Here is a 12,037-nt window from a genome sequence, read left to right on the forward strand (position 1 = left end):
GGTATAATCAGCTGTTTGGAAAGATTTGCTGGTTGCTCTGCTCTAAGTTATGGTTGCCAAGGTGATTGCAAATTGATTGTTTGATGACTTGTTCTAGCATCTTTCCAGGTATTGATGTTAAGTTTAGACATAGACAAACCTAAGCAGGAATAAAAGAGGCCTACCATGATGGTAAAAGGGACTCTAGAACCAAGGGAACAAGGAATGTTTAACCTGAAGAGGTTTTGTTTGCTAAGGAGAACTTTAAGGGATTCTCCCAAAAGCTAGGACAGAGAAGAGACTTGTTTTCAGTGGCCTCAAGGGGGCAGACTTAAGATCCATGGGTAGAAGTGAGAAGATGGATTTCAGTTCAATACTGGGATAGCTAGAGAAATATGCACCTGCAAAAGGGGCTGGTAAGCTTGCTCTCACTAGAAATAGCTCTGAGTTTTGGTGGGTGCATTGTGTAAGGAGCTGACTAGATTGTGAGATGCTTCATTCAAAAAACGCTGACATCCCATCTAGCTATATTACTCAATGATAATAGTAACTTTCAGAATCATTCTTCTTTCTAAAGAACCAAGTTTTGTCTGTTTTTTCAATTATTTTTCACAGCAATCCAAATTAAAGGTAAATTAGCAATTATCCATGTTCAAAGAATCCTTTCATACATTTCATACATGTGATTAGATAGGACCAATATGCATTCTATATATATTTTTTGATTCAAAAATAAGATACTAACAGTAAGGTTTTTCTTCTATGGCAACATGCTAAGCACTTGACATGCATTTAATCTCATTTAATGTAAATTTAATGGGATAATGCTGTACAGAGACATTTTTAAGGACAAGCATTTTAAACTATTGTTTGAAAAGAAATCTACAGATGTTTCTGTGCTCCAGGATCATACACAAGAAAGGACTCTTGTCTAAGCCAAGACCCAGTATAAGATTTTCCTAAGCATCCAACTATTGGTGTGAGTGCATGCTCTGGCACCATGGAAGCTTACTTCTATTCAGACTTTCATTAGGTAAATCCAGATATGAGGTTTTATTCCTGTTTGACAGGCAGGAAACGACAAATCAGTGTCTTAAGGGATTGACAAAATATGTAATTAGATGCTATCAATCACCATAAAAGAGCCTGCTTTTTCTTACATCAGATAAAGGTGCGTTTAGTCTACTAAGAACTTTCCAGTTCAAATGAAGCATTAACTCTCTAAGGTCACGTGAACAGTAAGCAGTGCTACTCGAACTCCTCTGCTGGGAAATAAAATAACAGCATTAGGCAGGGAAAACTTGTGAGGCCATGAGCAGACCTGGACTCCTAATTTTCCTTAACACTTTGGCCTGGACACTTCTTGTTTTTTCACTTCAGTAACCTCATTTGCAAACTTGGGGGAAATAAATTAAATGATATATTAAACTCTTTCCCAGTCTAACTTTCTCTAAACCTAAAATCACAAAAGGAGGTCAGGAGAAAAGACTCTTAGTTAGCAGACTACATCTTGACATTTCTACCAGCTTGGTGAAGCAGCAGGGAAAGAGCGTGCATCCATTCGTCAAGGCTGGAGGGCAAAGGCCCAGAACTTCCTAATTGATATAAGCAGATTCTCCTTTTTTTATTATTATTATGCTTTAAGTTCTGGGATACATGTGCAGAACGTGCAGGTCTGTTACATAGGTATACATGTGCCGTGGTGGTTTGCTGCACCCATCAACCTGTCATCTACTTTAAGTATTTCTCCTAATGCTATCCCTCCCCTAGGCCCCCACCCCCAAACAGGCCCTGGTGTATGATGTTCCTCTCCCTGTGTCCATGTGTTCTCATTGTTCAACTCCCACTTATAAGTGAGAACATGAGGTGTTTGGTTTTCTGTTCCTGTGTTAGTTTGCTGAGAATGATGGTTTCTAGCTTCACCCATGTCCCTGCAAAAGACATGAAGTCATCCTTTTTTATGACTGCATAGTATTCCATGGTGTATATGTGCCACATTTTCTTTATCAAGTCTATTCTTGATGGGCATTTGGGTTGGTCCAAGTCTTTGCTATTGTGAACAGTGCTGCAATAAACATACGTGTCCATGTGTCTTTATAGTAGAATGATTTATAATCCTTAGGGTATATACCAAGTAATGGGATTGCTGGGTCAAATGGTATTTCTTGTTCTAGATCCTTGAGGGATTGCCACACTGTCTTCCACAATGTTTGAACTAATTTACATTCCTACCAACAGTGTAAAAGTGTTCCTATTTCTCCACATCCTTTCCAGCATCTGTTGTTTCCTGACTTCCTGTTTTTTTTTTTGAGACAGAGTCTCACTGTGTCACCCAGGATGGAGTGCAGTGGCACAATCTCGGCTCACTGCAACCTCCACCTCCCAGGTTCAAGCGATTCTCCTGTTTCAGCCCCCAGAGTAGGTGAGACTACAGGCATGCCACAACTTCTGGCTAATTTTTGTATTTTTATTAGAGACGAAGTTTCACCATGTTGGTCAGGCTGCTCTCGAAGTCCTGACCTCAGGTGATCCACCCACCTCAGCCTCCCAAAGTGCTGGGATTACAGGCGTGAGCCACTGCGCCCGGCCTGTTTCCTGATGTGTTAATGATCGCCATTGTATCTGGTGTGAGATGGTATTTCATTGTGGTTTTGATTTGCATTTCACTAATAACCAGTGCTGATGATCTTTTTTTCATATGTTTGTTGGCTGCATTAATGTCTTCTTTTGAGAAGTGTCTGTTCATATCCTTTGCCCACTTTTTGATGGGGCTGTTTGTTTTTTCTTGTAAATTTGTTTAAGTTCTTTGTAGATTCTGGATATTAGCCCTTTGTCAGATGGATAGATTGCAAAATTTTTCTCCCATTCTGTAGGTTGCCTGTTCACCCTGATGATAGTTTCTTTTGCTGTGCAGAAACTCTTTAGTTTAATTAGATCCCATTTGTCAATTTTGGCTTCTGTTGCCATTGCTTTTGATGTTTTAGTCATGAAGTCTTTGCCCATGCCTATGTCCTGGATGTTATTGCCTAAATTTTCTTCTAGGTTTTTTATGGTTTTAGGTCTTACGTTTAAGTCTTTAATTCATCTTGAGTTAATTCTTGTATAAGGTGTAAGGAAGGGGTCCAGTTTCAGTTTTCTGCATATGGCTGGCCAGTCCTTCTTGATTTAGTATTTGTGGGTTTTAAAAAAGGAGTTTCCCAAAATATTCAGTTAAACTTTTAAGTGACTTACGTGTATATCTAAATACATGATCAGTTAATATTTGTCTTAAAGGGGTTTTCTTTGTTCTTTTCTTATTATAGGAAGGTTAAACAATATGCTTATTTATGCCATAGCTTCACAAACAGGAAGGAGGTTTTAAATGGTTTAGTTCCACAATTTGAGTAGATGCATATTTAAAGAAACGTTGTTGCATAATAAATACTGCCTCTTCCTAAAACGCATCATGCCACAGCCAATTTTGGAAAACACAAATATGAGGTGAGTGTATTTTGAAAACTATGTGAATATAATAGATCCTTAATTCATATTTGTGGATTTTATGGGAAATACTTGTTTTCTAAGGCATCTGTCTTGCAAAAAGTCAGTTTCTGCTATGAAGGATGTTAAAGGGGATATGTAGGTTAAATTCTGTTTCTGAGCTTTGCTTCCAGAGTAAACACCCAACTTACTTTTGCCCTAAAGTATTTTATTGTTCTAGTAGAGAAGACTAACAACATATTCTAAACCACTAAGTAATTTATGTAAACTTCGCTTACAAACTATACTTGTGTGACACTAATATAAGCAAAAGCATTTTCATATTTCTTACTATATCATTCAATTCTTGCTCACCCCAATGGAAGTGACTTTATGCCCCTTTAGAGACAATGGAAATTAGGTACTTCGTGATTTCTCTTAAAAAAAAAAATGAACTAGAAAGCTCCAAGTTTGGTGAATCTGGAACCTGGGTATTCCAGTTCCAGTTGTAGCCCTTCCTTCCTATCCATCACTCCTGTCTGCATGTAATTATGCAATACATTGAAAAGATTAAAAGATGGGTCTTGGACTCAGGCAGACCTGGGTCAAATCCAGATTCTGGCACTGCCCAGCCATTGCCCCTGGGCAAGCCATTTTCCTCTTTGAACCTCATTTGTGAATTAAGCTAAAAATAGTCCCCACCCCCATGGGACTGTGGGAAGGATTAAATAGAATAATGCATGAAAAGCAAATAGCAGAATGGTCCATAAATGTTAACCATTGTTATGTTATTATGTAATCTACAAAGTACGTTTAGTTACACTTCATGAAATACTTTCAGTTTTTCAAAGACACCACTAATACATGGGAAATCAAACCCTGAAAATTAATTTCACTTTAGCAGTAAAGTCACATGCTAGATGGAAAGGATAGTATTTCAGGAACAAAGATTTTACTTTTGAGATTTGGTCTTACTTTTTTCTTTTTCTTAAGGGAGAATTATCTTGTGTTTTTTGTTTTGTTCTGTTTTGAGATGGAGTCTTGTTCTGTCACCCAGGCTGGAGCGCAGTGACGTGATCTCGGCTCACTGCAACCTTCACCTCCCGGGTTCAAGAGATTCTCCTGTCTCAGCCTCCCGAGTAGCTGGGACTACAGGTACGTGCCACCACACCTGGCTAATTTTTGTATTTTTAGTAGAGACAAGAGTTACACCATATTGGCCAGGATCTTTTGCTTTCTATAGCTTCAAAATGTTCTTAATGTTAAGACATTCTTAATACTCTGAACCATATGAATTTGCCATTTTGGTAAGTCACAGACGCCAGATGGTGGCAATTTCACATGGCGCAACCCGAAAGATTTACAAACTATCCAGCAGATGAAAGGATTTTTTTTAGTTTCATTGGGTTTACTGAAGAAATTGTTTGAATTCTCATTGCATCTCCAGTTCAACAGATAATGAGTGAGTGATGCCACACTCTCAAGAGTTAAAAACAAAACAACAAAAAAATTAAAACAAAAGCACACAACTTTCTCTCTCTGTCCCAAAATACATACTTGCATACCCCCGCTCCAGATAAAATCCAAAGGGTAAAACTGTCTTCATGCCTGCAAATTCCTAAGGAGGGCACCTAAAGTACTTGACAGCGAGTGTGCTGAGGAAATCGGCAGCTGTTGAAGTCACCTCCTGTGCTCTTGCCAAATGTTTGAAAGGGAATACACTGGGTTACCGGGTGTATGTTGGGAGGGGAGCGTTATCAGTGCTCGGGTGAGGCAAGTTTGTGAGTACCCAGATGGAGACATCCGTGTCTGTGTCGCTCTGGATGCCTCCAAGCCAGCGTGTGTTTACTTTCTGTGTGTGTCACCATGTCTTTGTGCTTCTGGGTGCTTCTGTGTTTGTTTCTGGCCGCGTTTCTGTGTTGGGCAGGGGTGACTTTGTGCCGGATGGCTTCTGTGTGAGAGCGCGCGCGAGTGTGCATGTCGGTGAGCTGGGAGGGTGTGTCTCAGTGTCTATGGCTGTGGTTCGGTATAAGTCTGAGCATGTCTGCCAGGGTGTATTTGTGCCTGTATGTGCGTGCCTCGGTGGGCACTCTCGTTTCCTTCCGAATGTGGGGCAGTGCCGATGTGCTGCCCTCTGCCTTGAGACCTCAAGCCGCGCAGGCGCCCAGGGCAGGCAGGTAGCGGCCACAGAAGAGCCAAAAGCTCCCGGGTTGGCTGGTAAGCACACCAGCTCCAGCTTTAGCCCTCTGGGGCCAGCCAGGGTAGCCGGGAAGCAGTGGTGGCCCGCCCTCCAGGGAGCAGTTGGGCCCCGCCCGGGCCAGCCCCAGGAGAGGGAGGGCGAGGGGAGGGGAGGAAAGGGGAGGAGAGGAAAGGGGAGGAGTGCCTCGCCCCTTCGCGGCTGCCGGCGTGCCATTGGCCGAAAGTTCCCGTACGTCACGGCGAGGGCAGTTCCCCTAAAGTCCTGTGCACATAACGGGCAGAACGCACTGCGAGGCGGCTTCTTCAGAGCACGGGCTGGAACTGGCAGGCACCGCGAGCCCCTAGCACCCGACAAGCTGAGTGTGCAGGACGAGTCCCCACCACACCCACACCACAGCCGCTGAATGAGGCTTCCAGGCGTCCGCTCGCGGCCCGCAGAGCCCCGCCGTGGGTCCGCCCGCTGAGGCGCCCCCAGCCAGTGCGCTCGCCTGCCAGACTGCGAGCCATGGGGCAACCCGGGAACGGCAGCGCCTTCTTGCTGGCACCCAATGGAAGCCATGCGCCGGACCACGACGTCACGCAGGAAAGGGACGAGGTGTGGGTGGTGGGCATGGGCATCGTCATGTCTCTCATCGTCCTGGCCATCGTGTTTGGCAATGTGCTGGTCATCACAGCCATTGCCAAGTTCGAGCGTCTGCAGACGGTCACCAACTACTTCATCACTTCACTGGCCTGTGCTGATCTGGTCATGGGCCTGGCAGTGGTGCCCTTTGGGGCCGCCCATATTCTTATGAAAATGTGGACTTTTGGCAACTTCTGGTGCGAGTTTTGGACTTCCATTGATGTGCTGTGCGTCACGGCCAGCATTGAGACCCTGTGCGTGATCGCAGTGGATCGCTACTTTGCCATTACTTCACCTTTCAAGTACCAGAGCCTGCTGACCAAGAATAAGGCCCGGGTGATCATTCTGATGGTGTGGATCGTGTCAGGCCTTACCTCCTTCTTGCCCATTCAGATGCACTGGTACCGGGCCACCCACCAGGAAGCCATCAACTGCTATGCCAATGAGACCTGCTGTGACTTCTTCACGAACCAAGCCTATGCCATTGCCTCTTCCATCGTGTCCTTCTACGTTCCCCTGGTGATCATGGTCTTCGTCTACTCCAGGGTCTTTCAGGAGGCCAAAAGGCAGCTCCAGAAGATTGACAAATCTGAGGGCCGCTTCCATGTCCAGAACCTTAGCCAGGTGGAGCAGGATGGGCGGACGGGGCATGGACTCCGCAGATCTTCCAAGTTCTGCTTGAAGGAGCACAAAGCCCTCAAGACGTTAGGCATCATCATGGGCACTTTCACCCTCTGCTGGCTGCCCTTCTTCATCGTTAACATTGTGCATGTGATCCAGGATAATCTCATCCGTAAGGAAGTTTACATCCTCCTAAATTGGATAGGCTATGTCAATTCTGGTTTCAATCCCCTTATCTACTGCCGGAGCCCAGATTTCAGGATTGCCTTCCAGGAGCTTCTGTGCCTGCGCAGGTCTTCTTTGAAGGCCTATGGGAATGGCTACTCCAGCAACGGCAACACAGGGGAGCAGAGTGGATATCACGTGGAACAGGAGAAAGAAAATAAACTGCTGTGTGAAGACCTCCCAGGCACGGAAGACTTTGTGGGCCATCAAGGTACTGTGCCTAGCGATAACATTGATTCACAAGGGAGGAATTGTAGTACAAATGACTCACTGCTGTAAAGCAGTTTTTCTACTTTTAAAGACCCCCCCCCCATAAGAACACTAAACAGACTATTTAACTTGAGGGTAATACACTTAGAATAAAATTGTATAGAGATATGCAGAAGGAAGGGCATCCTTCTGCCTTTTTTATTTTTTTAAGCTGTAAAAAGAGAGAAAACTTATTTGAGTGATTATTTGTTATTTGTACAGTTCAGTTCCTCTTTGCATGGAATTTGTAAGTTTTTGTCTAAAGAGCTTTAGTCCTAGAGGACCTGAGTCTGCTATGTTTTCATGACTTTTCCATGTATCTACCTCACTATTCAAGTATTAGGGGTAATATATTGCTGCTGGTAATTTGTATCTGAAGGAGATTTTCCTTCCTACACCCTTGGACTTGAGGATTTTGAGTATCTCGGACCTTTCAGCTGTGAACATGGACTCTTCCCCCACTCCTCTTATTTGCTCACACGGGGTATTTTAGGCAGGGATTTGAGGAGCAGCTTCAGTTGTTTTCCTGAGCAAAGTCTAAAGTTTACAGTAAATAAATTGTTTGACCATGCCTTCATTGCACCTGTTTCTCCAAAACCCCTTGACTGGAGTGCTGTTGCCTTCCCCACTGGAAACCGCAGGTAACTACTTGTAATTACTGCCCATGACTTAATGTAGAATGATACAAGAATGACATGCACAGATTGCTTAACCCTTTCATTTGCCTTTGAGTCTGCTGCTGCAAAGCTGCATCTCTCCTGACACTTGTGCCCCAAATCAGTTCTGCCTGCTCTTAGTATAGCTCAACTCTCCCTATGGTTATTGTTCTGTGTTGTTACCTCAGAAACACTGACTCACAGAAGCGGAGTTAAGGGGATATGTTTTTTTCTCTCCACGTGCACCCACCACCCACCTTCCAGTTCTACTTGTTTCAAAACTGTTTATATTTCTGTCTTGGCCATGTGTTACAGTGGAGCTCTTTGTACTGCATCAGGGCTTGGCATTTTAGGGATAAGGAAGATGTTCTTATGAGGAAGCTACTCAAACATGGCCCCGTAATTCTGAGGGAAAATTCAGAAGGCATTGGTCATGGGGAGAAAAGCTGGAGAACACATAACTGATGGATACCTCATGACCTAGAAACAGAATTTTAACCCCTTTTCCTTCTTTCCTTTGGTCCCTGTTTTCTTCTCCCACTGACTCTCCTCGATTCAGTGTAAACCAAGGTTCTGAGTCTTAGCACTGTTAGCATTTTGGACCAGATAACTCTTTGTTATGGGGGCTGCATCATTGTATGTGTAGCACCTCTGGCCTCTGTTCATTAGATGCCAATAGCACCCCCTGCTTATAACAAGCAAAAATGTTTCCAGACATTGCAAAAGAGCCCCTGAGGTGCGAATTAGCCCCTGGTTGAGAGTCACTGGTAGAAACTGTAAAAATCTCAGCAGATACATACATTCTTTCTAATGCAAGCACTTGATTGTGCAGAGCCTTAGAGAGGGATTTTCACAGTTCACCTAGGCAGTAACAGACCCTCACCAGCACTCTTTCCATTCCATCATGCTGCCTTCTAAACTTGTTTTCTAGCTGCCCAAATAGTGATCATGAAATGTTAAGAAGGCTTTAAGTCTGTACATGAATTGTTTGAGAGGGTTTATCAATGGAGGTGAGGCCTGTGGGCCATGACTCCTGTTTGTGAAGAGATTATAATACTGTCAAGAGGCACGTTAGGGGAAATCACAAAAGTAAACACATTTCTTCTCCCAGCCCCTTTCTATTTTTGCCTGTGTGTCTGAGCCAGAGCTTGGCCCAGGTTTGATGAAGTGGATCGTCCTCCTTGGCAACGCCAGGCTAGAGCAGATCAGCCTGCAGGGTTCATTGCCATTTCACTGGCTCATGAAGCTGACTCCACTCCCCTCTTCCTTTCTGTCGCAGCCAAGGTCCCCAACCAGAAAAGCATTGGCCTTCTCTGCTTCCTGTCAACTCAATGATGGGACGTTTGGGTGAGCACTGAGCTATCAGGAGAGTGTTAGGCGCCTGTGATTTTGGAACATGCCATGGCAAATTGGAGAATGTGTGTCATTCAGTGCTTTTACTTTTTCCCAAGGGTTTTCATACCTATTGAAAACCCTTATTACACATTATCACATTCTCTTTCTACTGCTATTATCACATTCTCTTTCTACTGCTCTGGTCTCCACACTCAGAGATTTGGGCAGCTTCTTTGGCTAATATTCATGCTCCCTGTAGCCTCATAAGATCTCAGACATGGAAGAGCCCATAGAAAGTATTTAACATCTGATGAGACTGAAACGCTGTGAGGTGAAGGGCTTGCCCAAGGTAAGCAGCCAAGGATGTCAGAGTGGGACTCAAGCCAGGGAACCCAACTGCTATTCCAGGAACTGCTGCATTCTCTCCACCACATTAGCATTGCGTTCTTTCCTCACCCTCAACTGGGGCTATAACATAACACATTCATTTCAGCCAATATATTTTTCTTTTGTTCTTAACACAAAATTTAGGGCATAAACAAATAATCTGCAATAGAGACAAAAGAAATAATTGTTCATTTAACTCAACAAGCATCCACTAGGATATCTTCTGCATTTAGGGAAGCTGGGAGATTCCTTAGCTCTTTATAACTAGATGTCGGTGTTGTATATATACTCTTTTGCCTAAAGGAATGTCTAATGTAATTTCTGTTAAAATTCAGGTATTAATGTTAATTCAGATTCCCAGCTAAAAGGAGAGTTTAACCATATTCACGTTCCTTTAGGAATACTGTAGACACAAGAACCTTGATTAGTTTTAAGGGTCCTGATAAGCAAGAGTATGCTAGGCATATCTTAATCCTTTGCTTTCTACCTCTTTGGTGTGTTGCTTTGTTTCTTTTGAGGGGTTGGCTTTTGTCAGTGTCCCTTCGTCTCTCTGTTTGCTGACATGCTGGCCACCTAAGGTTTGTGTTGTATTCCTCATCGTGAGTTTTTTTTTGCCTGGACAGCAAGTTCTCAGAGTCTGTCAAATAAGAAGAACTTTTTTCTAAGATGCAAGCTGAGAGGTGTGAACAGTGGCAGGACAGGGTGAGCCTCCCCACTGCAATAATTAATGGGATAAAGAATCTGGAGAAAGGGGAGCTTGAGAATAGGAACTGTCTTTACATGATTCTTAGAATGTTTCTTATGGTGAACCTATTGCCAAATGAAGCCTAAACCAGAATCAGTCAGAAAGTATTTATGGAGCACCTACTGTATGCAGCATGAGAAAAGTATAGGTTTCCATTTCTGCCTTTTGGAGCATGATATTAAGGATACTAAGCAGATACCTTTTATGGAATCTTACTAAAAGTTAGTGACTATGTTAGACACCTGTTAGGCGTTATGTCCTCACAACTGTATGATGTAGGTAGCATACTTGTCCTCATCTAACAAATGAGGGAGCTGAGGCTCAGAAAGCTTCAGTAACTTTCCAAAGCCATACAACCAACTAGTTGCAGAGTCAGGACGAGAACCCAGGTCTCTGTGATTCCAGGATCCATGGAGCCTAGCACCCAGGCAAACCAGGAAGCAGCACGAGGTAGCTTAGAATCTGTGCCAGAACAAGTGTAAGAACTGGAAATGCAATACTTTGTTGAGAGAAGAGGGAGACTGCTGTGGGTTGAGGCAGGGAGGAATGTTCCCTTCCAAGCATGTGACTGCAGGGTTTCTGGGGACTGACACAAAAAACCAATCACTGAAGTGCCTAGTTTGCTTCTCCGAGTCTTTGTTTTGTCTTCTCATCAGAGAATCAGACCAAAATGGAAAGAGGATATGAAACTCTAAAATGAACACAGCAGACTAAAGCAGAAACACAGGCTGCCCTACGTCCTGGCACTCTTTCTCAGCTCCAAAGTTGGGAAGGCCTCCTAAATTAAGTGGGTAGCCAGACCTTATGGAAATTTGATAGGCCTGGGTAGCCATATAGGTATGTTGTCCATCTTGAGCTAGCATTCTAGAGCAAAGGAGATGATTTTCTGACAGCAGAGAGCAAGGAAGCTTAATATGCTTTGAATGATACTTTCCATTGACAGTATAACCTCTACTAAATTCAGTCTGTGCTAATCCATACTTCACTGACAGTGCAAATATAATTTGAAGGAGGGATTTTTCTAAATGCGTAAGAGAACAAACTTCCTAAGCACTTTCAAGAACTTGAGAAATTCTGGTGTTTTGTGAATAATAGGAGGCAGGGTGAGGTGAAAAGAGCCCCCCTCCAACCTCCCACCCACCATCCCACTCTCTCTCTCTCTGAAGTTGGGTGAGGCAGTTTTCTTCAGCCGACTTCCGTTTACTCATCTGTAATTTGAGGCCAGTACAGGTGGTATCTAAGCTCTGCTCCACTCTGAATTTATACAGTTGTTAATTTAGAGGCTAGAGATAATCATTTATATTTCTAATTAGAGTTGATGACATTTGCCATATAAACAATGGTTGAATATTCTGAAGGTTGTCAGCCTGCAGAAGAGAATGCTGTGAAGTACTATTTGGTGCATGATAATTGCTTTTCAGTATGATCTGGGGGGGGAAAAAAACAGATTTCTTGGTTCTGCATGAATACAAGAAGGCAAGCAGAACTTTACAGAAAGGCAGATTCTAGCTCGGGTATAGGAAGACTTTCCAAAGAGCGAAATAAATGATCTATCAGAAT

At 43.4% G+C, this 12,037-nt stretch overlaps 1 protein-coding gene across 3 annotated transcripts in view; it reads left to right on the forward strand.

The window, feature by feature from the left end:
- Window positions 1–5,687: 5,687 nt before the first annotated feature.
- Window positions 5,688–12,037, forward strand: part of ADRB2 (adrenoceptor beta 2) — a 130,047-nt gene continuing 123,697 nt past the window's right edge. The window contains exon 1 of one of the 3 annotated variants that reach the window (XM_055112776.2): window positions 5,688–7,316. In XM_055112776.2, coding sequence (XP_054968751.1) covers window positions 6,143–7,316 — 1,174 coding nt within the window. In that variant the 5' untranslated portion in view covers window positions 5,688–6,142. The remainder of the gene's footprint in view (window positions 7,317–12,037) is intronic. The other 2 variants (XM_034960754.3, XM_063604671.1) reach the window with 2 other exon arrangements.

The sequence above is a fragment of the Pan paniscus genome, chromosome 4, assembly GCF_029289425.2.
Source record: "Pan paniscus chromosome 4, NHGRI_mPanPan1-v2.0_pri, whole genome shotgun sequence".
NCBI lineage: Eukaryota > Metazoa > Chordata > Mammalia > Primates > Hominidae > Pan > Pan paniscus.